Source organism: Plectropomus leopardus, chromosome 23 (assembly GCF_026936395.1).
Source record: "Plectropomus leopardus strain MGB_pleo_1.0 chromosome 23, ASM2693639v1, whole genome shotgun sequence".
Classification (NCBI taxonomy): domain Eukaryota; kingdom Metazoa; phylum Chordata; class Actinopteri; order Perciformes; family Serranidae; genus Plectropomus; species Plectropomus leopardus.
The window spans coordinates 14,648,814-14,674,009 of record NC_142198.1 but is presented as its reverse complement, the minus strand read 5'-3'; the positions used below and the strand labels follow the sequence as shown (position 1 = coordinate 14,674,009).

At 37.7% G+C, this 25,196-nt stretch overlaps 2 protein-coding genes across 5 annotated transcripts; both read left to right on the top strand.

Moving 5' to 3' along the window:
* The first annotated feature begins 294 nt into the window (after positions 1–294).
* On the top strand, positions 295–11,539 carry cited1 (Cbp/p300 interacting transactivator with ED-rich tail 1). Its single transcript, XM_042512625.2, has 2 exons — positions 295–596; positions 6,856–11,539. The coding sequence occupies exon 2, from the start codon at positions 6,876–6,878 to the stop codon at positions 7,449–7,451; it is 576 nt and encodes a 191-aa protein (XP_042368559.2). The 5' UTR covers positions 295–596; positions 6,856–6,875; the 3' UTR covers positions 7,452–11,539.
* Positions 11,540–12,850: 1,311 nt separating this feature from the next.
* On the top strand, positions 12,851–23,706 carry LOC121961967 (uncharacterized). Of its 4 annotated transcripts, XM_088073225.1 has the most exons (8): positions 12,885–12,900; positions 13,477–13,534; positions 15,501–15,576; positions 15,814–15,921; positions 16,731–16,799; positions 17,050–17,409; positions 17,546–20,078; positions 21,056–23,706. In XM_088073225.1, the coding sequence occupies exons 5-7, from the start codon at positions 16,736–16,738 to the stop codon at positions 17,908–17,910; spliced, it is 789 nt and encodes a 262-aa protein (XP_087929351.1). In that variant the 5' UTR covers positions 12,885–12,900; positions 13,477–13,534; positions 15,501–15,576; positions 15,814–15,921; positions 16,731–16,735; the 3' UTR covers positions 17,911–20,078; positions 21,056–23,706. The 4 variants fall into 4 exon arrangements, with proteins under 4 accessions (XP_087929349.1, XP_087929348.1, XP_087929351.1 ...); XM_088073223.1 differs by lacking the exon at positions 13,477–13,534 and having other exon boundaries at positions 12,851–12,900; positions 21,059–23,706; XM_088073222.1 differs by lacking the exon at positions 13,477–13,534 and having other exon boundaries at positions 12,851–12,900.
* Positions 23,707–25,196: the final 1,490 nt, after the last annotated feature.

Sequence of the window (25,196 nt, the reverse complement as noted above, 5' to 3'; positions counted from 1 at the left end):
TCAAGACATTCACATTAAATGTTGTCGCCTGACACAGAGTTGATCCTGCAAAGTTCTGCAAAACCCTGGTTTCTGTTGTTTATGCATGCCCAGATATGTTTTTTTATTGTTTATTTATTCAGTATTCATACAATATGTTTAAGCAAATGATAACCCTGACTATTTTATTGCAGTTTTATGGTAATTTGCTTCAATTTCAATTTCACATCTATATAGCCCCACCCACTTGTGATTGCCTCAGCCAATGAGATGAATCCACCCGGATCCTTTGAAATCCAGTTCCTGGTTTTGGGACAGCATCATACCCGGACACACACATATACACACACACACACCGGGCTGGTCAGTGAGAAGAGAGCGAGGCACAAAATGCTTTTTATTCAGTGACGAGCTCATTGAGGAGCTGACAGACCCTCTGGAGTCTCTGCAGACAGTCAGTCAGTGTGCGGACTTCATCCTCCGCTTCTCTGAAAACACCAGTTTCACTCCAGTTCACCGGCTTCTGTCTCCACAACAAACACTTTGGACTCTCCGGACTCTTTTAGACTGATACTTTAATTTGACTTGTTCTGGGCTGCACCGGGCTTCTCTCACAGGTTGGTTTATTTCTGTCATTTCCTCTGGTTCAAGTTTCTTTACTCTGTTACAGTACTTATCAATGTGTGTGTGTGTGTGTGTGTGTGTGTGTGTGTGTGTGTGTGTGTGTGTGCTGTAAATCTGGCCGGTGAAAGTTTTTCCCCTCCTCAAGTGTTTACATAACATTTTAAATGAGGTCAAGCGTTTCTCTGCCTCGAGCTGGAGGGTTTCGCTGCAAAAGCTTGTGTGAAATTTGCATTTTCTCTCTGGTTTGAACTCGTAAGCATAATTGATAAACTCAAAATAACTAAGTTTGCACGCCTTTTATACTCACAATATTTTATCTCTATAGTACAAGTAACTGGCATTGTTGCACTGATGGAAATGGGTGTAAAATTAAAAAAAATCTTTTTTTTTCCCCCCCTGTAAATACAATCAGTTTTTGTTAAAGTATAGTTCTTAATTCGTTTCCTCCTTAAAACGATGAAAACTGTGACACAAGCTTATTAATCAGAGTTTGTAAAAGTAATTGGAGTCTTTTCCAAGTTTTCCAAGATACAAAAGAGAAAAACTTTTGGTGAACACAACCAAAATCTGTCTGTCCCCCGCCTCAAATTGGTTTCTCATTAACTGTCCTCAGTACGGAGTTGGAGGCAATTAAAGCAAGTGGTGAATGCGTCACGCTGGGACAACATATGGTGACGTTTCAATTGGCTCGTCACGCTTTAATTGTGTAATTGAAACCTCTGTCGTTTTTGGTGGTGGTCGTTTGTGTGTGTGTGTGTGTGTGTGTGTGTGTGTGTGTGTGTGCGTGCGTGCTGACAAATTGCAGAAATATTCCCACTATAGACTTCAGTTTTGTGTTATCCAGTGTTTATTGACTGACTGCTAACAATATTTCTATAGGCCTCATATTTCCATTTACTGTGTGTGTGTGTGTGTGTGTGTGTGTGTGTGTGTGTGTGTGTGTGGTGATCTAAACTGATTCTAGTGCATTTTTTCGTAACTATACCAAATTTATTTAACAAACAATAAACGGAGAGATTCAATCAGTAGGTGGTAAATGTTCAATTTGACTTTTTGTGAACAGTTAAAGGATTTTTAGTCAATATTTGCTGGAAAGCTGAAGTGAAGGAGATCATGTTATTTGACAGAAAGTCTCATCCTATGCTCTAGGGGTCTCAGATCATTGCCCTGGCCGATTATTGGGCCGATATTTGGCATTTTGCTGATTATCTGTGTCAGCCTTTTATTTTCATGATCCCTGATAATAAAAAAAAAAGTTAAAAAGTGCAAAGAAAGTGTCAGCATTTGAGGAACTTTTACTTGGTAAAACCTCGGAAAGTTGTTTTTTAAATTTAGATTTTCACTTGTTACAGGGAACTTGCTGTATTTTAATGTTGAAAGTTTCAGTTTTTCTTAAACATTTGCTCATTTAAATAAAGTTTTGTGTTGGAGTTGGTTGTATTACACATTCATTCATTTTTTTCTGTAGATTATCAGATTAATCAATATAATAACAATAATAATCAGCCACAGCCCTAATATGTAATAAGATATTGACATGAAGACTAGGAATGTATCCCTACTAATCTGGCAGGGAGACTATCAGACTTTCACCGCTGATAATTAAAATAAACGCAGACCGGTGCACGGCCAAGACAGCAGCCTAGACTGCTAATGAAATCGTTTACAGGGAAACTAAGCCAAGACCGATTTCACAAACTCATAAAAAGTGTTGGAAGAACACAATGAGTCAGGTCAGCTGTGAACAGGAAAAAACATTGGCACTCCTCCAGCTGTTTCACACAGCATCCTTCCTCCACTGAGCCGTCCTCCTTCTCTGCAGCCTGCGAGGACGTTTTTGACTCCAGTCCACCCTCGTTTCAGACCAGAACAGTCGGCTGCAGGTTTGTTTTTATAAGATACGAGCCAAAAAGCTGTTATGTTTTAATAGGAAAAAAAATCTCACTTCTTGACTTAAGGGATTTTCATGTCTCATGAGTTCTTATAAATGTCAAATTTAGTCATTAAAAGACAAACTAACAACTGGATCACTATATTTAGTTGAGGACAAAAGCATAATAAAAACAAATGAACTGTTTTATTAGATTTTATGAGAAGGATGAACTCAAAGTCATTTTTAAAGGGTTCTAAGTTTAAGATATGCGGTTTTGTCAACATTAAATCTCCAAAATGACATTTGCACCATTTTAGAATAATTTGCTCTTGAAAACAGTTCTTGTAAAGACTTAAAATCACTTCCACCACAGAATAAAAGCAGAGATATCTTTTAAAGTTGCTGCTGAAGATCCACCCAAAGTAACAGCTCACATACCAGAATAACTGCATCATTTGAGAAATATGAACATGCTCCACCACTTTATTTCACTGAACAAGAGAAGACAGACTTCTCATTAAATGTCGCCTTTACAAAACCATTCAACAAAACAGAGTTGTCTAAAATTAGCATATTTATGATATTAATCAGAAATGGTACAAATTTGAGTCTTAGGAGAGATTAGACATCTGGCAGGAGTGGTTGGAGATGCTAATTTGAAAGTTTTAACAGCCTTGTTGTCATGGTGATGTTGAAGACATGTGAATATGGTTTATTTACAGCCAAATGTTAACTTTTTAGCTGTGGTGATTGCATTTATGCTTCAAAAACCATGAAAGTGTTGTTCATTTAAGATTATCTTGCTAAACAAAATGTAGTGTTGATTTTTTGTTGTTGCCACAGATCTTTTTCCCTGTAATAATCCAAAATTCAGTGGAAAAATCCCATTGGATTTTTGTCAAGGGAACCAGGGCAATGTTAATTTGTGCTCACCTACAAATAAACATCATCCCTGCAGCACTCTGTGGCCCTTATTCTGTTTCTATTTATAGATTTAGCCAGGTAGGAACACACCAGTGATAATCGAGCTGATTATCACCCCTATAACATTGCTTGATATACCTTTAAAACTTTACATGCAGGTTTATATTTAATTTTAGGAAGTAAAACCGTAAAAAGCAGCAGCACCCCGAGGAAAGAATGTGTGCAGTTTTTATTTGTTTGTGTCTCCTGGACTCAATGTGCTGGAAAGCTGTTGAGCAGAGGCACCATGTGCAGCCTGGCCCTGACAGTAATCAGTCAATGAATAATGAACACACACACACGCGCACACACACACACACACACAGAGACCTGCCATTGACAGCTGTTTGGTATCTTTGTGTGTGTATTAACTCTATCAGTGGAGTGCAGCTGCATGCCTGCCTGTAGCAATTATGTTCTCGCTAAATAAGAGCCAGTGCTGGGAGGAGGGGATGGTGTGTATGCGTGCGTGCGTGTGTGTTAGAGTGTGTTAGAGTGTGTTAGAGAGAGAGCACATATTATTAAGCGATTAACTTACTCAAAGGATAGCTGCATGATGTGTGTGTGTGTGTGTGTGTGTGTGTGTGTGTGTGTGTGTTGAAGCACACATGCTGTTTGAACTGTATGTAATATAAACCAGCTCGGGGACTTTAACATGAGCCTCTAGGAGTCTTTTCGCATTGGGTTTGAGTCACACACACAGACAAAAAAACACTCTTTTTTTACCTCTGAAACACATCTCAATGACATTTTCTCCGTGTGTCAGGCTTTACACAACACACACTTTCTTCCATTCACACACACACACACACACAAAGTCAGACATATGCTCTGTTCTCAGGGCTCATATGTATTTATCCTGCCATGTGACCCGATCACTCTGAGATCCTCAAAGACTCTGTTGTGTCGTGAACTCCACACACACATATACAAAGACCTATAAACACTCACTAACCCCGTACCCACAGGCCTTCTCCCTGCAACCTTTTCATGGTTAATTTGCTGCTCAATAGGTCAAGAGGAAAAGCAGACATCAAGCGAATACACACACAGAATCAGTCTTAAAGACATCGAGTCATGCGGCCGTCTAGTCACCAGGGTCGGCTCGTAGCGTGTTTCCCAGACAGTCATGAATTCACTGATTTAAAGAGTCGTTAAGAACATGAATAAACCTGCTCTTAAAGGAGCACTCTACCCACAAAATGATCATTTGTTCACTCACCCTGTTACGCTGAATTTGTCTTGATGAACAGTCTTGATGAAGAGAAGTCATAAAGGTTCACGTTAAGCAACAGCAAGACCAACCAAAACTTTAATTTAACTACAAAGTCCACCGTTTTTGGATTCTTTGTTTACTTCGTTCAAAGTTTTCCTGAATTTAAGGAAACATGGGATGAGTAATTGATATATACAAATGGTTATTTTTGATGGTAGTATTCCTTTAACTGAATGATGACGTTGTTGCAGTCTAAAGTGGCCACATGTTTTTTCAGGAAACACCATTTAATGACCATTTAAGTTATTTGTCATCTTTATATTAGTGTTTTCAGTGCTGGAGGAAGTATTTAGATTTTTACTAATTTTGCACTGCAAAAATAACGTCACGTAAAAGTCGTGCATTGAAAACTTAACTTAAGTTGTACTAAACAGAAAAATGTACTTAAACTATTAAAAGTTAAATTACCCAATGCAACAAAATTTGTGTTGTGACTTATGTTATACAGTATATTATATATTTAGATCATTATTACTCATGCATTTATGCAAAATCAGGATTTTATTTCTGTTGTTGGTTGAGCTCATCATCAATTAGTGTTGGGAAGGTTACTTTTGAAATGTAATAGGTTACAGATAACTAGTTATGTAACTACTTTAATTACTTAATCAAAGTAATGTAAATTATTATATTTGATCACTTTTGAATTTCCTATTTAAAACATTTGTTTTGAATAACAAATGTTTTAAATAGGAAAACAAAGATGAAAAGACTGAAGTGCATAAATGTTGCGCTGAAATTAGTGTCAGTGGCTTTTCTGACCTGAAATGAATGTTTTTATTCATCATAAAGTTTTAACTGAAAATCTTTTTTTTCTATGTTGCCCCTTTGTAATCACAACATTTTGATCAGTAAGTGTAATTTAATTACATTTTTTTTCTTTCAGTAACTGTAACATTACAATTGCATTTATTTTGTAATCTAATGTCTTAATTAGTAACATGTAACTAGTTACTCCCCAACATTGAATGAACAATAATTATCTTTATTAATCAGTTTATAAGCTTATCCATCAATTGCCTCCAAGCTGTTGCCTCATATTAACAGATACAGAACTGGCAGTTTCCCAAATTGTCAAACTATTCTGTCAATGTCTTTCTTTTTTTTGCCATGCATTAATATTTTATAAAAAATCAGTTTTTTTCATCCAGCTGACATTCAGCTTGGTGCCATTGTGTGTGTCTTAGTCTGTCAAATGCTCGACAAAATAATGAATTAAATCTGCACAATTCAATATAACCTAGCAACCAGCTGCAGATCAGCAGGAAACTCCCTGCCACCAAACAACAGAGACATAGCAAATACAGTCCAGTGACTCTGCTGCCATAATGTGAAGTCTTTATGCTCTTTTTACATCTCCTGCATCACTGTTGTTGCCATAACGACCGATAACAGAGTAGAAACGGGCACATGTGCAAACAGGTGCAAGAAAAAAAAGAGCAGGTTGATGAAGTGATTCACACCTGTGTGTGATGTTTGTAGCTGGAGCGGCTCTCCAAACCGGCAGCTCTTAAAACTGATAAACAACAACTCACTTTGAAATATCTCATAGAAATGCTAATAAATTCATACACACGGCAGGCAGGTGCAAAACACAGCAGAGTGTGAGCTGCCTCCACAATTTTGAAAGTAATTAAAATGTAGTTAAAAGGTGGAACTATGCTACAATAAAGAGCAGCATAGTTGTGGATTTGGTAGTTATCTCTTCAGGCTTTTGCATGCCATTTCTTTCTGAGTGATTATTTTGCACGTAAATACATTTTCGTATTTTTTTCATGAGTGCTTCCACACAGATTGCGAATGTTAATGCATTTTTGCTTAAAGTGCATCAGTCAGAGGACCCGTTTCAGCTGTTGCAAATTTGCATCACTGCCAGTATGAATAGTTTTGATGTGAAATATTAGAAGTTCGGCGATCCTTGCGAGGACAAGCAGTTACGGATAATGAATGAATGAATGAATATTAGAAGTTTTGCTTTATCATGTTGTTTATTTGTCAGGCCCTTGGTGTGTAAAGGCCTTAAAAGTGAAGTCTTGTCTTGAAAGCTGACATAATAATGCAGGACTCACTGTTGAGCTAATGAGCTCATCTCGTCCTCTTCTTGTCCCAGTTTCATAACATCTCCCTTTTCTTCCTGTAGGCTCTGGTGTTTTCCTGGTGATGACCTCACTGCTGTTTCCTGGCAACGCCCGCGCTGCGATGAAGGACCTCTCCTCCTCCTCCTCTCCTCTCAGCTCCCTGCTCCACTACCCGTCCTCCAAAACCTCCGTCGTGCCGTTCTCGCCGTCCACCGGCCCCGCCTCCTCGCCCGGGTCATCGCTGTCATCAGCTCCACTCTCCAAACCTCAGCCCTTCTGCCTCCAGACGGGGCCTCACCTCATCGCCAGCATGCAGCTGCAGAAGCTCAACTCGCACTATCAGAACCTCGCCGGCGCTTCTGCCGGACACCCAGCACCCGGCGGCACTCAACGCGGCTTCAGCGGATCACCTATGGGCACGGGGAATCAGCTTCTGGGGCCATCAGGAGGCCTCGGCGGAGGTGGGATGGGCGTTGGGATCAGCATGGGGAACCAAAGCTCTGGTGCAGGTGGAATTATCGACTTTGACCCCGTGGACGAGGAAGTTCTCATGTCACTGGTGGTAGAGCTCGGTTTGGACCGAGCCAACGAGCTGCCAGAGCTCTGGCTGGGTCAGAACGAGTTTGATTTCATGTCAGACGTGCCGGCCGGCTGCTGACCTACGAGAAGAAAAACTAATGAGATGCAGCGGAATTGGTTGACAAAGAGAGAGAAGACTTTCTCTCCTGTTTTGTTGTTCTCTGTCTTCCCTTTCTCAGTCGATAAAATGAGGAAACTAAAAAGACGCTGAGTGAGAAAGAGAGAAGTTTCCATTTGTCTTTCATACTCTGTGTGCAAAGAGATGGATGAAAAAAAGACAGCTTGCTTTCGACATTTTCGTTTCTTTTTATTGTGCAGAAAGAGAGCAAAGTGTTTTTCATTACATTCAATCAACATTTTGTCTTCTAGGATGAAACCAACCTAACCAGCCTTTCATTTAAAGAAAAAAACGAAGCATGAGCAGTGTACAACAGAAACAAGGACTCTTTCTGTCATCGCTCCATCACGCTGGCTTAATGAAAACAAGGTGACTGACGGGTGCTCGGAGGTCTTTCTAACCTTTTGGAAACAAAACACTAAAGATGATCGACACACCTGTTGGACCTTCTTAGTCTCTCCTGTTCGACTTAAGGAAAATGAAAATGGGAAACATGACGTTATGGAAGATTTGAGAGGGATGACAAACACTACGTTTCCTGTTTTCTTAATGGACAATATTAGACTCTGATCTCATGGGAAAGAGGCTCCTGTGTCTTTGCTTCACAAAGAAACTGATTGTCTTAAAACTGGTTATCTCAATGTACTTTTCTTTCTATCCTTTTTTTTGGTTTGAATTAAGTTCAAGCAGTCGTATTCACAGAACATGTTATTTAAGACAGTGGCTGATACCCATCAGGACTTCTGGACAAGGGGCGCTTCTGTAGCACGTCTATAATCGCTCCTATTTTTCTGAACATAATGAATTAGATCAATGGACGGGGAATCTTTTGGAGCATGGGACCTGAATGGAGTAAATTGTGTCTTGTTCCGGGGCGCAGCCTCATTAAAACAGTCAAGGGCTTTTTTGGTTATGTGAGTCGCCACTACATGTGCATGTTTTGTTTTCTGGCCTGCAGAGTAAGAAACTCTGACCCCGATGGTGTCAGTGATCCTGGATAGCACTTCCTCTTACATGGAGGACACAAAGTTTGTGTGGACACAAGCTGATTAGCAAGAACAGATAAAATCATATGCCCTTTGCTTTTGCCTTTTTTTTTCTTTTTCCTGTTTTGCCACTTTGATGTTGAGGTTAAACCCCAATAGCCTTATTAACAATTCCAAAAAAACACCTTTTTTCTTGGCTGGCTGTCACGCCTCAATTTTATATTTCTATTTGCTTATCCTCCACTGGACCTCCGTGATGCTGCCAGATGCTCGTGCTCTTCAGTTCATAGAGTCAGCTTTATCTAGCAGGTGTTTTTTCTTGCTGCTGCAGACTAAAGTGGTAAAATAATCCCTCTGTTTTTAAACTGACACCCACCCCTGAACCCGCTGCCCACCTATAGGAGCTGTACCGTGCTGTTTCTGCCGCTGCATACGGATGCAAGTTAGCATGGGGGCTCTGACCTATATATCTGTTGTGGTAAGAAGAGACGGGGGCTTGAACTGTGCGGCGGGAACAAAGGCCTTTCACCTCAACCCGGTGTGTCTGTCATGTGGGCATTGTGGGTCTCCTCTTGGACCACACACACATGAAATAACACACCTGTACATGTGCACACAATCCACTGAAACCAAACTATGTGCCGGGCACACAAAGGCACCGAAATAAACCACATGCACACACAGGAGCATGGGTATGGTGTTACAGCAGGGAAACGGGAGTAGCAGCCATGAAACGGGCACTTGTTCAGTTACACACAGACTTCACAGGGTATTGGGGTTGTTTGTGTGTATGTGCGTGTGCGAAAAGAGATAGTGATGTTAGAGTGTATGTGAGGGGAAACTATGAGCAGCAGGTCATCTGTCCACATGGAGACAACTGGCAGAGGAAAAAACACGCCGGGTCTCATTAATTTATTTAGATAGAGACAGGTCACCTTACACACAATTTTCTGTGCACACACACTGCGGCCTAATACCAGTTTTTGATCTCGATTAGAGTCTCAGTTACAGCCAGCGCACTTCCTTTTCTTTCTTTAATGAAACACTAGAAGCAGCGATTAATGAAAACCCGATGAAGGAGTAATTTGACAGAGGGATTTATGGGATTTTTCCCTCGTAACAACCTCTTTATTGAAAGATATAAAGATGCTTCTCATCACCTCTAAATCCAAAAGACAGACGCGTTGATTCCTCTCTTCCTCTGCTGTCTCGTTGCCTAAGTGGGTCAAAATAACATTCTTTAAGAGTCTTGTGTTTGTTTCCATCTGCACAAGTCCCTTTATGTGTGTGTGTGTGTGTGTGTGTGTGTGTGAGTGAGTGTGGTGTGTGTGTTTGTGTGTGTGGCGGTCCGGCCTTGATCCCAGCTGAGTGAATGTTATGTTTTGCTGTATGAAGCAGAGAGACCCCCCCCTCTTCCTCCTCCCCTGAGAAGTTGCCTGGTTGAGATGTTTGAATGGTCTGAGGGCTTTCATTTCCTCTTCTCCTTGACGTTATGATATTGCAGATTAACCCCGGCAGAAACCTTTTGAACCAAAATATGCTACTTGGTGTCTGATGACAAAACATTTGCAAAAAAAAAAGTCCTTATTTTGGTTTCAGTTTGCTCAGATATCACATGTTGGCATCTAATTACTGCAAAATAATCAGACTAATAGAAATTTCTCTGATGGACAACACTAAAAGCACGACACTGTTGGCTCAAATGTTGTAGCTCAAATCTTAAACTTCTTACCTATCATTGTTGTGAAAGTACAATGTGTTTATAGACTGACGTCCTTTCTTTAGTGGATCCATAAGCGTCAGTGTGTTCCAGTACGCCATCATGCATAATCAAAGTCATATTTTTTCCAAGAATTAAGTCAGGACATTACAATGATTCATAGACAGAAAACTCATCAATAACAACACTGATAGGCCCAATAGATTTAATAATTTTTAAGTAAAAACAAATGTCAAAATGTGCCCTAGCCCCTGAAATTTGAGGATTAAGATTGTCTTATATGATGGTAAATTGAATATTAATGGATTTTCAACACTTATTGATATAAATGGGGTGGACAGAATGATAGAAACACCTTTCTGTATAATGCAGTGTAATTTAACAGCACCATAAACTGCAGGAACTCGCAGCAACTCTGCCATTAAATAGCTCACTAATTAACATGTTTTTGTTTAATCCGTACAAATACCTGCACAGAAAATAAGCTACAGCCAGTTGGTAGTAAGCATAGCACAAAGACTGAAAAGCTACCCCATCTCTGTTTTAAATGAAAGGAAATCTGTCTAGTAACACCTTTAAAACAAATTAGCATGTTACTTATGTGTTTGTTTAACCGAGGTGTAAAAATCTGCCAAGTTACTGGGTGTTATGGGGCCAGGCAACAAGTGGGGACTCCAATAAGTTGTTTTTTTTGCCTGTTTTTACAGTTATAGAGATTGAAAAACTTCTTTATTCAGATTGACACTTGCTTTGGATGTTAACTTCTCTTCTTGAGTTTGTGAAAACCTCCTGAGTCCTGATGACCAATAAAGTGGATTTACAGTTTCCATGTGACAGTCAGTGATTTGCTGCACACTCGGCCATTGCCTCCGGGCCTCAGAGTCATGAAAAATGTTCCAACACATCAAGGCCTGTGAAAACCTTGGACATAAGCAGTGATATATCTGTAAAAAACGGCCGCCGTTACAAGGTTTTCTGTCCACAGTAATGAAAATGTTCGGCCACTGCTCTGCTGCCAGGTCTGCTTGTGAAACTGAAGTAGACTCTGCACTGATTTATTCCTTTTTTTGATCATATTTACCTTTAAACCCTTTAAATTCAAGTCTTTTTTTTTTGTTGTTGTTGTTGTTGGTTTCACATGCAGTTTCTTTTCCTTCTTTTTTTTTCTAATGATGAAATGAATATTATACAAAGATGATTTTTAAAGCACTTTTGCTCACCGGCTCTCACTTGTACATCTATATGAATATGTAAATGACTGAGATCATATAAAAAAAAAAAAATGCTTGTATTTTTGTTACGGCTCTGAGTTTTGGGGGGAAAATAAAGAAAGTGAAAACTGAGCTGGAGTGAATGTTTGTCATTCAGACAGCAGAAAGACATAACATACAGTAACTGAGATAGCATAAAGTGATCTTTTTCACGTGTACTTTTAAAATGATATTCAGTGTTTCCCAAGTTTAACCATAACTACAAAAACGTGTGGCATGCTCAGAAAACAGACCAATAAACCAATAAAGGTCTTGCATACAGAGTAATAGTTGCATTTAAAATATACTAAACAAATCTGTTTGTATGTGATGGTCAGTATATGAATTGACAACATGGATATCAAATATACTAACATTAAGTATATTATAGATCTTTTCTTTGCATTTTCTGCATTTCTATATGAATTTGATACTATTTTATGGCTCTATTATTACCTTACAGTTTAAAGTTTTGTGGGAAGAACTATAACCTATTATTTGGTAATACTTACTATAAGCAGTTGATTTTTGGCAGTATTTGCACCATTTAAAACCCAGTAATTTGTTCATTTGTCATTGGAAACAGTATTCTATGGGCCTTGTGTGCTAACCTATAAATGTTTTGGTTTTTTTGCCTATTTAACTTCACGTTGTCTGCTCTGACTAAAAAATTATGTAATCTTTCGTGGAATTTTGGTGTATCTAACTTTTATTTCTGCCAAGAATTACTGCCAAATTTCAAACTTCTTTCCGGGAGACCTCCTAGGAATTTCTTTAAATCCAATCCAACAACTGACCCATAAAACAATTTTTTATTTTTTTCCCTTCTTTTACTGATTTTTCTTAGCAGTGATCAGTACAATTATGCTGGTGCAAAGAAAATATAGAGTTGGACTCACATTTCATTAAAGCTGAAGATTTTTCCACAAATAAAGACATAGTTCATGGTGTAACTGTGAGTGTTTATCAGCCTGTAATAAATGTGTCTTCTTTTTTTAACAATATTTCCAACTAAACTGTCAAAGTCTTCTCCTGAAGATTTGCATTGGAACAATACTGCCATCTAGTGGCCATGGTAGCATTGCACAGAGCTTCATGTAACATGCAGTGACATTACATCAGCTCATCCACTGGCCCTACTTATATGTAGATAAAATGTTTTTTGGTAGAAAATGTTCCCCAAACAATAAACTACTACAGGGGAAAAACTAATTTATAGAAAATGGTCGCAATTAAACTGTTAGTTTATTTTTAAACTATTAATTATAATTAAACTGTAAGGTAATTTATTATTAAATCTTTACTCTGTAGCATTTACATTTATAATAATTATTATAATTATTAATCTTTACTGTAAATCTTAGATATATAGACTATGGGTGTTGTTGTACAGCAATTGGTCACGCATGCGCAATCCAATGAAGAAAAGGTCTACGCCACACCCAAGCCATATGGTGAGTCTAGCTTTCTCACGATTTATCTCCGAATTAATCGGTCATCATCGTCTCCTATCGGTGTATTATCACGGATATAAATGTCTTAGGTTATAATTCAAAAGTTCACGGTGCTTTAAATCCGAAAATGATCGATTTTAAACCATCCCGTAACTTGATTTCATCCTCCACGTTTTCTTCAGGTCGAATGGCGTAGCACTGCTAGCATTTTAGCTTTTACGTGACTTTTTAACGGCACGATGCAGGTTAAGTCAAATAATGACACGGAATTGTATTTGTGTCAAGAGTATGAGAGTGATAGCATAGTTAGGCTGCAGCCGATTCTGTCAATATGCATTTAATCCCGTGATTCATGCTATGGGTTTGTTAGCATGACGTGCTAACCGGAAATGACTACGCACTTCGTGGATATATATAGTTTTGAGGGAAGTGCCCGTTTATTGGCAGTGCGAAGTGTGTATGCTGTAAACTTCAATCACACACCAACCAACCACCAACTAATAGGAGTTAAGGGTGTGTGTGTTTGTTTGTGACGTAGAAAAGAAGAGAGACGTTAAAACCGATTTTTTCTGATAGTCTCGAGCGCGTTTTGGTCAGCGGCACGGGGCTGTTTACCAGTGACGTCTTCAAATCTGTGAGTCAAATTATTATCTGAATTTGTCTTATAATATATATATTTTACTCTGTCTTGATCCTCCCTTAAACCTGCTGCGACATCACTTTGTTGCGCTGCTTTCAGACGCCTCTGTAGCATTTACATGTTTCAAACTCTGATTGCTGAGATTTTGTTGTTGTTGTTGTTGTTGTTGTTATAAAAGGAAATGTTTTTGGTAGAAAATGTTCCCCAAACAATAAACTACTACAGGGGAAAAACTAATTTATAGAAAATGGTCACAATTATATATTTAAAATTATGTTCAAGGATGACTATTAATACTTAATTCATTATTTAATTTATTATTTATTTCACTAAATTTCCTTTTTTTAAAAACTTTTTATTAGTTCTTGCTAGTTTTGGGGTCATCTCTTTTGTCATCTCCTTGCCGCCTTCTCATGTTTTTGAAAGGAATCGAGCTCATTTGCTCAGGTTTCAATGTGTCTGTTATTATTATTAGTAATTTTACTTGTTTACTGCTTTATTTTTTTTTAATTGTGTGAGCTTCTATTGGTGTTTTTTCCTACTTGTTGTTATTATCGTTTTTTATCTATTACTTAATATGTTCTGTCGTCCTTGTATGTCATTGCCTTGAATCTATTTTAAACACTTCCTTAATTTTGTCTGGCCTCGAGTCGGCAGTAATGATAGATAGATAGATAGATAGATAGATAGATAGATAGATAGATAGATATACTTTATTGATCTCAAAACTGAGAAATTGGGGATGTTTGATCTCTGTAGTTACATTTCCACTTTAAGTGTAATGTAACAATTTGTAAACTCTGTTTTTAAAGGCAATTAAGCACCCAAAAGTCATGTTTGAGTAAAAAACAGACATTTACTAGAAAATGACTTTGGTTAGAGTTAACCTCTAACAGAATATTACTTTACTAAAAGTCTAAAAGTATCTCATAATTACTGTACTTAATTATCAAAAAGTAATTATATTAAATGTACTTAAGTATTGTTTTTTAAAAGTACGAAAAAAAAAATCTGGTAATTTAAAAAGGCAAACAGTCAGCATTCTGATAAATATGTTTATTTATTCATAACATGTACACTGCCTTAAAATACAGTGTACACAACACTTGAAGAAAATTAGGTTGTCTTAAATTGGAATTTATATAACAAAATCCAGTTTTTCCTTCCCTATTTTGAAAAATACTTTGGAGAAATGAAGCGAAAATATCCATTCTGTTTAGAAAATGTAGTGGAGTACAAGTGAAAATTGACATAAATAGAAAAACTCAAGTGGAGTACAGGTACTCCCAAAAATATTTCTGTATTGTATCAAAGTATTATTACTTAATTACATTACAGCGCTGGTTAAAGGTGCTATATGAAGCTGTTATTATATAGCGTGACATGAAACAGTGATACTCAGCAGCCCACCTGTGGGAATATTTAAATATAAATGATAACCAGTATTTTGTATCAGCGTCAGCTATCACTCAAGGGATTAAAATAGACTGTGCACAATTAAAATGCAGCCAAATATCATGATTAACTTGTGTGTTAAGTGTCCTAAATGATCTATTCATTCTTGAGAAGCTTTTTTTAACAGCGGAGTGGAAATAGAAAGCCTGAAACAGTGAAATTATTCTACAGATATGTGTACCCTTTTTACCTTTCACCATCATTTTTGCTCAGTAGTCTTTTTTTCCCCCTGTGATCTTAAAGGTCAGAGGTTGGTATGTGAAAAAGTTGTAACCTGATCATCTTAAAATAAGCTGCTTGCTGTGTATCAATTGCTAACTTTGTCAACATGTAGTTTGTAATTTGAAGTTCAGGGTTTGGTTCTTTATTAATGCAAATGTTGTAATAAAATGCATAAAATGCAGATCAGATGTGGCAAATTGGCTCTCATAACAGGCCAGGTTTGACTCATGTGTTATGAATGTCCAGTGTGACCATCTCGTTAACTTTCTCTTTACTCCTCCAGGCACCACGACCAAAAAGGCAGCTAACAAACAGAACATTAGGAAAGGATCAGGTGCTCCAGCTAACTGGAGTTTTTCGTAAGTAACATTTATTATATACCTTATTGTTAATTTAACCTAGTACTGAGTTTGTGAACTTGATGCCCATTGTGACGTCATGACCACGAACAGAGTCAGCTGCTTCTTTTGACCTGAATACCAGTAACATTAACAACACATAGTGCAAACCTTTTACATGCATGCAGTGTCTTTGGTATTCATGGACATTTGACCAGACTGTAAGAACTTTTTTAAATAACTGTGTTTCATTTTCAGGTCAGTGTCACTGATGAGATGAAGCCAGAAAAGCCATCTACCTCATTTGCACTTGAGCCTTTGTTTCTGGGACCAGCTGGCAGACATGTAGCAAAACCATGTGAACAGGTAGGACTTTTCAGACTACGGTTATTATAGTAAATCAAAACTAAACTAAGTGTGAAACAAACGTTTTGAGTTAACTGAAAAAAGAATAAAAACTAGACATTTCACAGAAAGTTATGATAAATTATTTTGTGTACTTATAAAACAAACTCAAAATAAAAATACAAAAAAAAACTCATACTGAGGTTAAAAAATTTAAAAGCTAGATTCTAAACAGAAATTACTGAAAACTAAACTAAATTGAAAAAAAAGACAATTACAAATGAAATACAACTAATCAAAAGTACAAATTACAGCTGACATCAGTTGAAGGCATGTGGATTAAATCAAACCAAAATTGTTTTATTGTACAAAAAATATATATATAATACTATCACTCAGTACTCTTAATGTATTGAGTGAAATTGCTGAATACAAGGTAGTATTAAAACATCTCCAGTTAAAGTATCTCTGCATTCGATTCTTTATGTAAACGGTCCCAGCCGTCCCAAATATTTTGTTGTGATACAACTTTTGATTTACACCACCACTTTCATCCATGTCAGGATACTAGAAAATGAGATTTTGGTGGTCAAAGGTCAAGGCCATTGTGACATTTTTGGCTATAACTGAAATATTCATATGGAAATTGTGACATAATTTATCAATAAATTTTAGTTTGTACCTTAAATAAAACAGTTCTGCATGTAGAAGCTCTTTAACAGAAACTGTTGGGTGTTGTAATAATGATGAAGTTGGACTGTTGGTCTTTCCTCTTTATACCTGCAATATTTCACTTGCATGTCTGACTCGGCACATCTGTCTTTTTATAGGGAAGATGTCCCAGAGCATCCTGCTGCTCGTGAGCCTGCTGCTTTTCACCCAGAACTCCTCTGTCTGTGGTTAGTTTACACCTTTAATTTCATATTTGCAAAGAGAAATGTCACCATACACTACAGATTTTATTGCTTCTATTTAAAATATTCTCAAAGAATTTACAGAATCAGTTGAACTAGCGATTAGTTTCCCACCTGCAAACGAGATATGCACTGAGACCAACTACAGACACATCTATGGATGGAATTTAAGGGCTCACATACTAAAGTTGTCAGTTTGTCTGGTTCTCATGCCCCCCCCCTGTTTCCACGACAGGGACATTTAATGTGAATGCAACACAGACCTACTATGAAGCAGAGGAGAACCAGGACGTCTTACTGGAATGGACATTTCCAACCAACGCTGACAGTCCAGACTACCCCACAGAAATCTACTGTGAACTGTTAGCTGATCGCGGGCACCCAATCATACTTCATCTGTTTAAAGGTGAAGAGTTGAAATGGTCACAGAGTAAACAGTTCAGAGAGCGAGTCCAATATGACAAAGACCTCCTCAAACAAGGACGACTCAGACTGAATATTTCCAGACTTACGACTGACCTCTCGGGCCTGTGCCTGTGTACTGTTGTCACAAGTAATGGGACGGACAGCGGGAGAAGCTTGCTCAATGTCACTGGTAAGCGGCATCAGAACCTCAATCTTTACTTCTTCTATTTGGGAAAATACTTAATCTGTTGTGGATAATATATTTTCTTTTTGAGTAAAATGTATAATGTGCACATGAATGACAGATTTGTTTGGTCTCTTTACAGCAGCGAGGGGTATGTCTGAACCTAAGAAACCGAAAACAAGTCAACTGCCAAAAGAGAGTCGAGGAAGAGTCGGTCTCTACTGTTCGCTGGGACTGACAGGAGTAGCTCTGCTGGGTTTGTGTTGCCTTTTATTCAGGCGATCTCCGCCCAAAAAACAAGATCCAATCAATCCAGAGCCGAAACGAGAAGATTCAGTCATTGAAATGGAGCCGAAACGAGAAGATTCAGTCATTGAAATGGAGCTGAAACGAGAAGATTCAGTCTCAGACAACAGTTTGGGATATGAAACGCAGAACACAAATTCATCAGTCAGCCTCAATGTTAGAGAGCACACTTTAAGCCCAGTTCAGACCAAAGATTCATGACAAGACTTTTTTTTGGTCATTTAAATTTTTATTTAAGACTTAGGATTAATCAAACATCATATAAAGAAAGAAAAACCCAAATGCTTCAATATATAGAAAATACAACCATCTTAAGAAAAACAACAACAGCCACAACATGCCTATCTCAGCACGTAAACATAACATAAAGCGTATCATCATTTGTTACATACTAGATATTGTCCCTTTGAGAGACGCTAATTGAATTAAGTAAACTAAATTAAATGAGTCTTCCTACCCTAACATATTATAGTTACTTATTTCCACCATTTGTTGTAGTAGTAGTAGTAGTAGTATAGTAGTAAGTACTTGCAGTGCACTGGTCTGCAGTGTTCTAATAACCTGCCAGTTTACACCAATGCGACTGGACGAGACGATGCATCATCTCGAAAGCAACGACTCAATACTTCCATTCTGATTTCCACATGTCCCGGCTTATTTTGTAGCTGAATATTATTTGAAGCTCCTTAAGATAAGAGTGTGGAAAGTGATATTTGGTGTAGCTGCATCTCTGAGTGATAAAATGGCCAAAACATAAACATGGCAGCACCCAGTGATTCATCCTTGCTGCATTTGACCCCACAAATCAGTGTGGGACGTCAGCAAATCAGTAGGTGATGTCATTGTAGCTGTTTTTAGTACTTATATAATTTGTTATAGCAAATGACACCAGCAGCAGGCATGACTCAAGCTATGACCAGCCAGTTCACACGGCTGCAACTTTTCTCTGTTACGGTTTTATAATCTTTGGTCTGAACTGGGCCTGACCAAGGAGGGTGGAAAGAGGAGAAGTTTCTGTCTGAAGTAATGCCACACAGTTGGGGTACATCACATGTGCAGTGAAATCTAGTCGGCAGTCACCCGGCCTTACTGGCTGATTGCCCGGCAGACTAGATACAACCGCTTGTCTGCTGTACCCCAGTTGTGAGACGTCATTTTAGACCGTGACTTCTAATCTTCACCCTCCGGGCTGAATAACTTGCCATTTTTGTGATTTAATATTGCAGCGAACGGCTTGCATTAAATGAGTTTGTCCCTCTGCATTAAGTCAAGACTTCGACATTACCACCGACCTCATCTGATGCAACCAAGATAACTCAGTTAGTACTTTATCTGCAAAGACATGCACTCTCAGTGTTGTAGAGAGTGAAGGCTTCCATAATATGGTGAATACAGTGGATTCTTGTTAAACCACGACCTACAACTCAGCGACATCGCGGTGTTCAAGTTGCACATGGGGTTAAAAACGAGCATGCCGGGATCTCAGCTCAGCTGGGACTTTCTTGGACATACGATGCTTGGACATTGAGGGCCGCTGAATTGTACGTAACCATAACAGCTCATCATGTATCAGCTGAGTGGAAGCAGGACTCGTACTACAAACTAGAGAGAAGCATGACACACACACTGGAGATAGAACTTAGTAGTGTTACTACAGAAAGCTGTTACCGAGTGGAGATTGTAAGCAAAAGATCCTGCAATTGTAACAGATAACACATCCAATATGAACTTTGTGGCTGGACTTGTGGACATGAACCAAAAACAGTTTTCCTTAAAGCCTGAATCTTACTTTACTGAAAGCAGTGGAATTGGGAACAATCTTGACAATACGCTGCAGGATCAGATGTGCCTCGAGCAGCCACCAGCTGAAACACAAACCAACTGTAGCTATTAAAATCCAGGCTGATCCCAGATGACGACACAAGGTGGAGCTGTTCTGGCATGATAGAAAGACAACTAAAGCAGCAACCTGGCCTCCATGCAGCACTTCCGCCAGCAGAGGCCAGAATGAGTGCAAAGGACGTCTTAACATTGAGCCAGGCTCACATCGCATGTGCAGAAGTGCCAAACCAAGCCAATGAGGAAAGCCACCTTGGTTGATGCCAAAGAAGATCATGTAAACATCATTTCATTAAATCATGCCAAGTTTGTCATGAGCACAGAAGGAAAGCTCGGACGACAGACAGTGGAAGGACATCAAGGTTGCTGTAGCTCAAGATTTGGGAAAGAGTGTTTCCAGTGAGATGGAGACGCCGTGCCTGGCATTAGCGCTCCATCCTAGATTGAAGGATCGACCCATTCTCACCAAAGCTGATGCTTACTCCAACATGACACATGCTCTGATGGCTGCCATAAAGAAGCAACAAAATGTGAGTATATTATTGATAAATGAATTAGGCTATTTGTTTTTATGCCTCTGCAAAAGTGACAGCCGTGGCCAGAGGCATAATGTTTTTTGGACTTCACATTTGTACGTATGTTCTAGTCTCGTGAATCCAATATCTCAAGAACACCAATAGAGAATTCCTTCAGATTTGGCACAGATGTCCTCTTGGACTCGAGAACGAACTGATTAGAATTTGGCGGTCAAATATCAAGGCCACTGTGACATTGTGAAACATGTATTTGTCCAAGCAAGCATTAATCCGTGAATTATAAAAGAAATCACACAAACTGATGCTGTGATGTTCTGCAAAACCACTTTTGCTCGTCATATCTCAGGAAGAGAAAGGGAAGTTTGTTCAAATGCCGACTTGGTCGAAACTGCTAAATGTATTGATCTCTTTTGCTACCATATTGAAGATGTGTGTGGAGAATACATGTTTTAGATTTGTTTTTTTGAATATTTGAGTGATTTTCTACTAAGTATGGGGAAAATTATATCAGATTAAGTCGATGGATGGAAGGGGTGCGTACCACAGAGACAAGGGAATGCAAACTTTTAGACGCCGTTTAATCAACGGTAAACTTAGAAACTCTAAAAACTGAGCGATTTGGTGCCCCAAAATTTTACTTACATTGCCTTGGGTGTTCTGCTGCTCCATCTGTGCCCAGAGTACGCGCTGCACTCCAAGAGTGTGGTGTAATTAATAACCAAACGGCATATATTGTAATAGCGCTGCCAATGACACTCTGAAAATAGAAAATGAAAACATGGGGCAAGGTGTTTTTTCTTGTGGTGGGTGCTCACAAACTAATGTATGGGCAAACCCTGATTAGATGACTATTTAATCTTAATAGTTGAACTTGTATAATGTACAAAAATATCACTGTGTACTAGGATAAATTTGGACAGACATAAAGGTGTTTTGCAATTAATACTTTTTTTTGTGCTTATGTTTTTCAGCAGAAAGTGGAAGTAAGACAGTTTTAGGAAGCTAATCATTCTCCAAGCAACACGTTTCCCAGAAGACATTGTTATTGTACTGAGAGGATTCCTGAAAGCTTGAAATGTTGCCCTGCTCATCTTCCTCTGCAAAATCCCTAACATGAAAAAATCAGCATATACATTCAAACTGGAACAACATCCTAAAGTCAAGTTAAAGGGATCCAAGAATGTTTACTATTGCAATGAATTTCTTTGATTTTTGTAATTTATTTTGAATCCTGCAAGCACTTGTTTTTCATTGATACTGACAGATTTAATTCTGACTGCAGTATGTAGAATCCCCACATACCAGACTTTGCACTTTAGGAGAGTCACAGCTCCCACATTACTCCCTGTGGGTGTCTGTGACCTCACTTAACTCCGCCTCCCTTCCGCTCTTATACTATAGCTGAGATTTTGTTATTATTATTACTGCAGTTGTGTTAGAATATTGGATGTTTCAGACGATTTCAACAATGGTTTCATGTCTACTTTTTATGAAGAAAAAAAATATTTTTTTAAAAACCAAAAGTAACATATAAGGCATTATTATGAGAAAGTGTTAATGCTCCGCTACATATCAAGATAAAAAACGATCAACACTCAGATATGCAACCTACCACGCCACCTATAAAGCAATCAACCCAGAGAACAAAGTTGCCTTTAGAAATACAGCATGTGTATATACTGTATTTTGAAAACTCATTTTATGACTTTTCAGACCCTCACGTGCCTTTTTTTTTTTTTTTTTTTAAAAAGCTGCTACCACTACAACTAAATGGTAAATCTATCTTGCCTTGTATTGCACCTTTCTAGTCTTTTGACCACACAACACACTTTAAAACTACATATCAAACTGCTACTCAGCTTAAACCTTTGAAACCTGTATCTATATAAGCTTTTTTCTGCTGCTTTCAGGTTCCTTTCACAAGCATTTCTTTCAAAAACTTGCAAAGTTGCTTGTTGCCTATTTTTGCACAAAGTATCAAGAAAATTAAAAATAAGTAACTAGTGGATTTTAAAAAGAAAAAAGCTGGGTAAAAACTGTAATTGATTAGTATCTTTACATATTCATAATTGTGACAAGAAAAATGATCCCAAAAGAAAACGAGGAAGAAAATTATGGGCAATTACCTAAAAACTAGGAGAAAAAAATTAAATATTTTAATTATGTATTCAAAATTATGTTACTGGAAGTTTATATATTTAAGTATATTAGTAAGTATATTTGCACTTTCTTCACTGTTTTTATTTTGTTTTTACATTTTGTGCTATGTTTCAGTAAATGTTATGATTGTATTTTCTTTTCATTGCTGGCAAAGTTGCTCTATTTTTTTTCATGTGCTTTTGTTAGGAATCTGTGTTATTTACACAGGTTTCAAGGATGAACCATGTACACGTTGTGAAAAGCCATCCAGAGCAAAATAGTTGTTCAGTATCTTGCTCAAGAATAATTTGACATGTGCACAGAAAGAGCTAATCTGAGCTACAGCCACCAATCCAGACGGTACGATCTAATCGGTACAGCTGTTGAACTCTCAGGATGGCAGTTATTATTTCATTTACGGAGGCATCACCGAATGTTTCAGTTAGTGGAATGACACGAAACAGTAAGAAGGGGGGTCTTTCTCCCCACTTAGGTTCGGCAGCCTCTTTACTGTACATTTGGATAGTGTCAGGTTTAACTAAGGCTATAGGCAATTTCAAACCAGCTGCACAAAGAGTTAAAATGAGTCCCTGTTTATTTCCTGTTTGGATGCACCTGATTTGTACTGGCAGATATTGGCTTTAAAATGAAATATTTAAATCTGCCAACATGCAGGATAAACAGATATTTTATTGACAAAGTGAAGATGTACAAAATCCTGAAATTAAGTATTTTACTTGTTCTGCACAATGAAGACATTTTGCATTCACTGAAAAGCATTGCATTTAATGTCTGTCTGCTGGCTGCCATCACTATATCAGTATGTATGTGGGGGAAAAATAGGATATATTTATATCAGTAATTGCACAAATGTGTTATATATCGTATGTCAGCAAAATATCAAATATGGTGCATTTCCTGTGGGAATGTTTTTTAATGCAGATGCTGATGTTTTTCACGGCTCTGCCAAAATGTGTCTTGACGTGTGCATTTTAGTCAGTCCACTGTGGCCTTTTTCCATCACTGACCTCAAGCTGCACTCTGACTATTATCATAGAGAAATATGGGTTTTTTTTATGTGTTAATAATGGACTGATTGCTTGGCCCGTGGAATTGCTGATTACAATTTTCTCGAGAATCACTCACACAAACTCAACACTGCCTCTCTTTTGGTGTTAAGTAATAAAGCACCTGAGCCTCTAACAGCTATAGATTCACTGTGATGTTTTGATAGAAAAATATTGAAATATATCTCCAGCAATATACCTGCCAAGTGTAAAGTGGATTGGATGAATGGTTCTCGAGAAAGACACACACATATTGCTGCTTTATTGTAACACTTAAATGTCAGTAGTTGAATGTCTCAGATGTTGCAGTATGTCTTATAGGCACTGGGCTCCCTACAGATGAATTCTATTTTAAAATATGTATGTGTGAAAAGTGTTTTGTAATGTTTAATAAATACATAATGTGACCAAGTCAATCAGTTATTGTGTTAAATTGTTGACCAGAAATAATCATGATTAGAAGCATTGCAGCCTGATGTTTACCTCTGAGAGCCACCACAGATTTCTTTAGTGTCTTTTTAAGGTGGGACAGGTGGTTTTCAGAATAGATTAGAAATACTTTATTAATCCTGTGAGGGATAAAGGTGATTTTAGATGTAGCTCAACACAAGATAAGGGTGGAGCGTATGTGGACCATTTCCATGCTAAATTAGGTCTCATAAAGTTGTAGCAGGTTTGGGGTTAATGCTGTTTGTTAAACAGAAAAATCCATGCGATGATTTGTAATCATAAACCTAAAACACTTGGAGATTTCTTTTAAAAATGGCATTTTTCAGTGACGAGCGCTTCTGTTCTGGAAACCACTGAGAGACCCCCGTATTGTCAGTATATCTATGAAAACCATACATCCTGATTTACTATAAACTACACACTCAGTGTTTGTTAGGTTTAACTAAAGCCAATCACAGATATGTGTGTCATGCACTGAACATAAATAAGGTCCATACATAATGTATGTTTTAATAAAGATAAATAGTTAAAATCACTATTGTACAAGGCTGCCATCTGCTGGCATGTGAAGGTAAGTACATGCGTTGAACTACTTATAACCACCAAAAAAGATACAGTAAGAAGGCCAATATTGCACTTTTATTTTTCTTTGCATCATCAGCATGTCAAAAATAATAAATCCTGACTCTCTTAATCCCTGTACAGTTTCCTCTTGAGTTTTCTGCAAATAACTATAGAATTTGGTAATAATTGTCAGGAAAATCTGAGATTAATACCTCAGTTATTTGTGTTGAGTTTAAAAATAGCTGTTGATTTATGGTGGCATTTGTTTATTATTGGTAATGTTAATGTAAAAACTCACCTGCAGACAACTTTTTTTTCTTGTTTTTGTAAGGCAATTACCTTGTAAGTGAAAACTGACTTGGCAATAAGCCTTATCCTGAGTCTGATGCCATTTAAGCATTTGGAGGGAATAAATTCCTTAACATCGTATAATTCAACAAGGAATCAGTGTGAAGTTTGGTATTTCTTTCAAGAAAACTTCCAAGGAATTTTTCCAATTCAGTCCAATAACTGAACTGTTAAATAATTAACAAATTACATTTACAGATTGAAAATATTCCTTCTTTCCTTCATATTTTAGGTAGCAATCATCAGTACAGCTGTGTTGGTAAAGACTTTCACATTAAATCTGAATATTACAGTGATATTTTATATACAGTGATATAAAAGTGAGGCGTAAAGAATAGCAAGAGAGAGTCGAAACATTAAAAGCAGAGAGACAAAAATAAGTACACAAGCTATGTGAATATACGTTTTAGGGGTAGGGAAGTTTGTGTTTCTAAAAACTAAAGGAGATCCATCTTAAGGCATGCATTTTCTTATTGCCATCGCTAAAACTTTATTACACTCTAAATGTGTATTATAACGCATATCCCAGTTCTTTCTGCTTTTG

Excerpts from the sequence above, each read along its gene's own strand:
- cited1 (XM_042512625.2), top strand. The coding sequence starts at position 6,876 with ATGACCTCACTGCTGTTTCCTGGCAACGCCCGCGCTGCGATGAAGGAC.
- LOC121961967 (XM_088073223.1), top strand. The coding sequence starts at position 16,736 with ATGTCCCAGAGCATCCTGCTGCTCGTGAGCCTGCTGCTTTTCACCCAG. Across the intron at positions 16,800-17,049 it reads CCAGAACTCCTCTGTCTGTG|GGACATTTAATGTGAATGCA; the intron begins GTTAGTTTACAC and ends TTTCCACGACAG. Across the intron at positions 17,410-17,545 it reads AAGCTTGCTCAATGTCACTG|CAGCGAGGGGTATGTCTGAA; the intron begins GTAAGCGGCATC and ends GTCTCTTTACAG.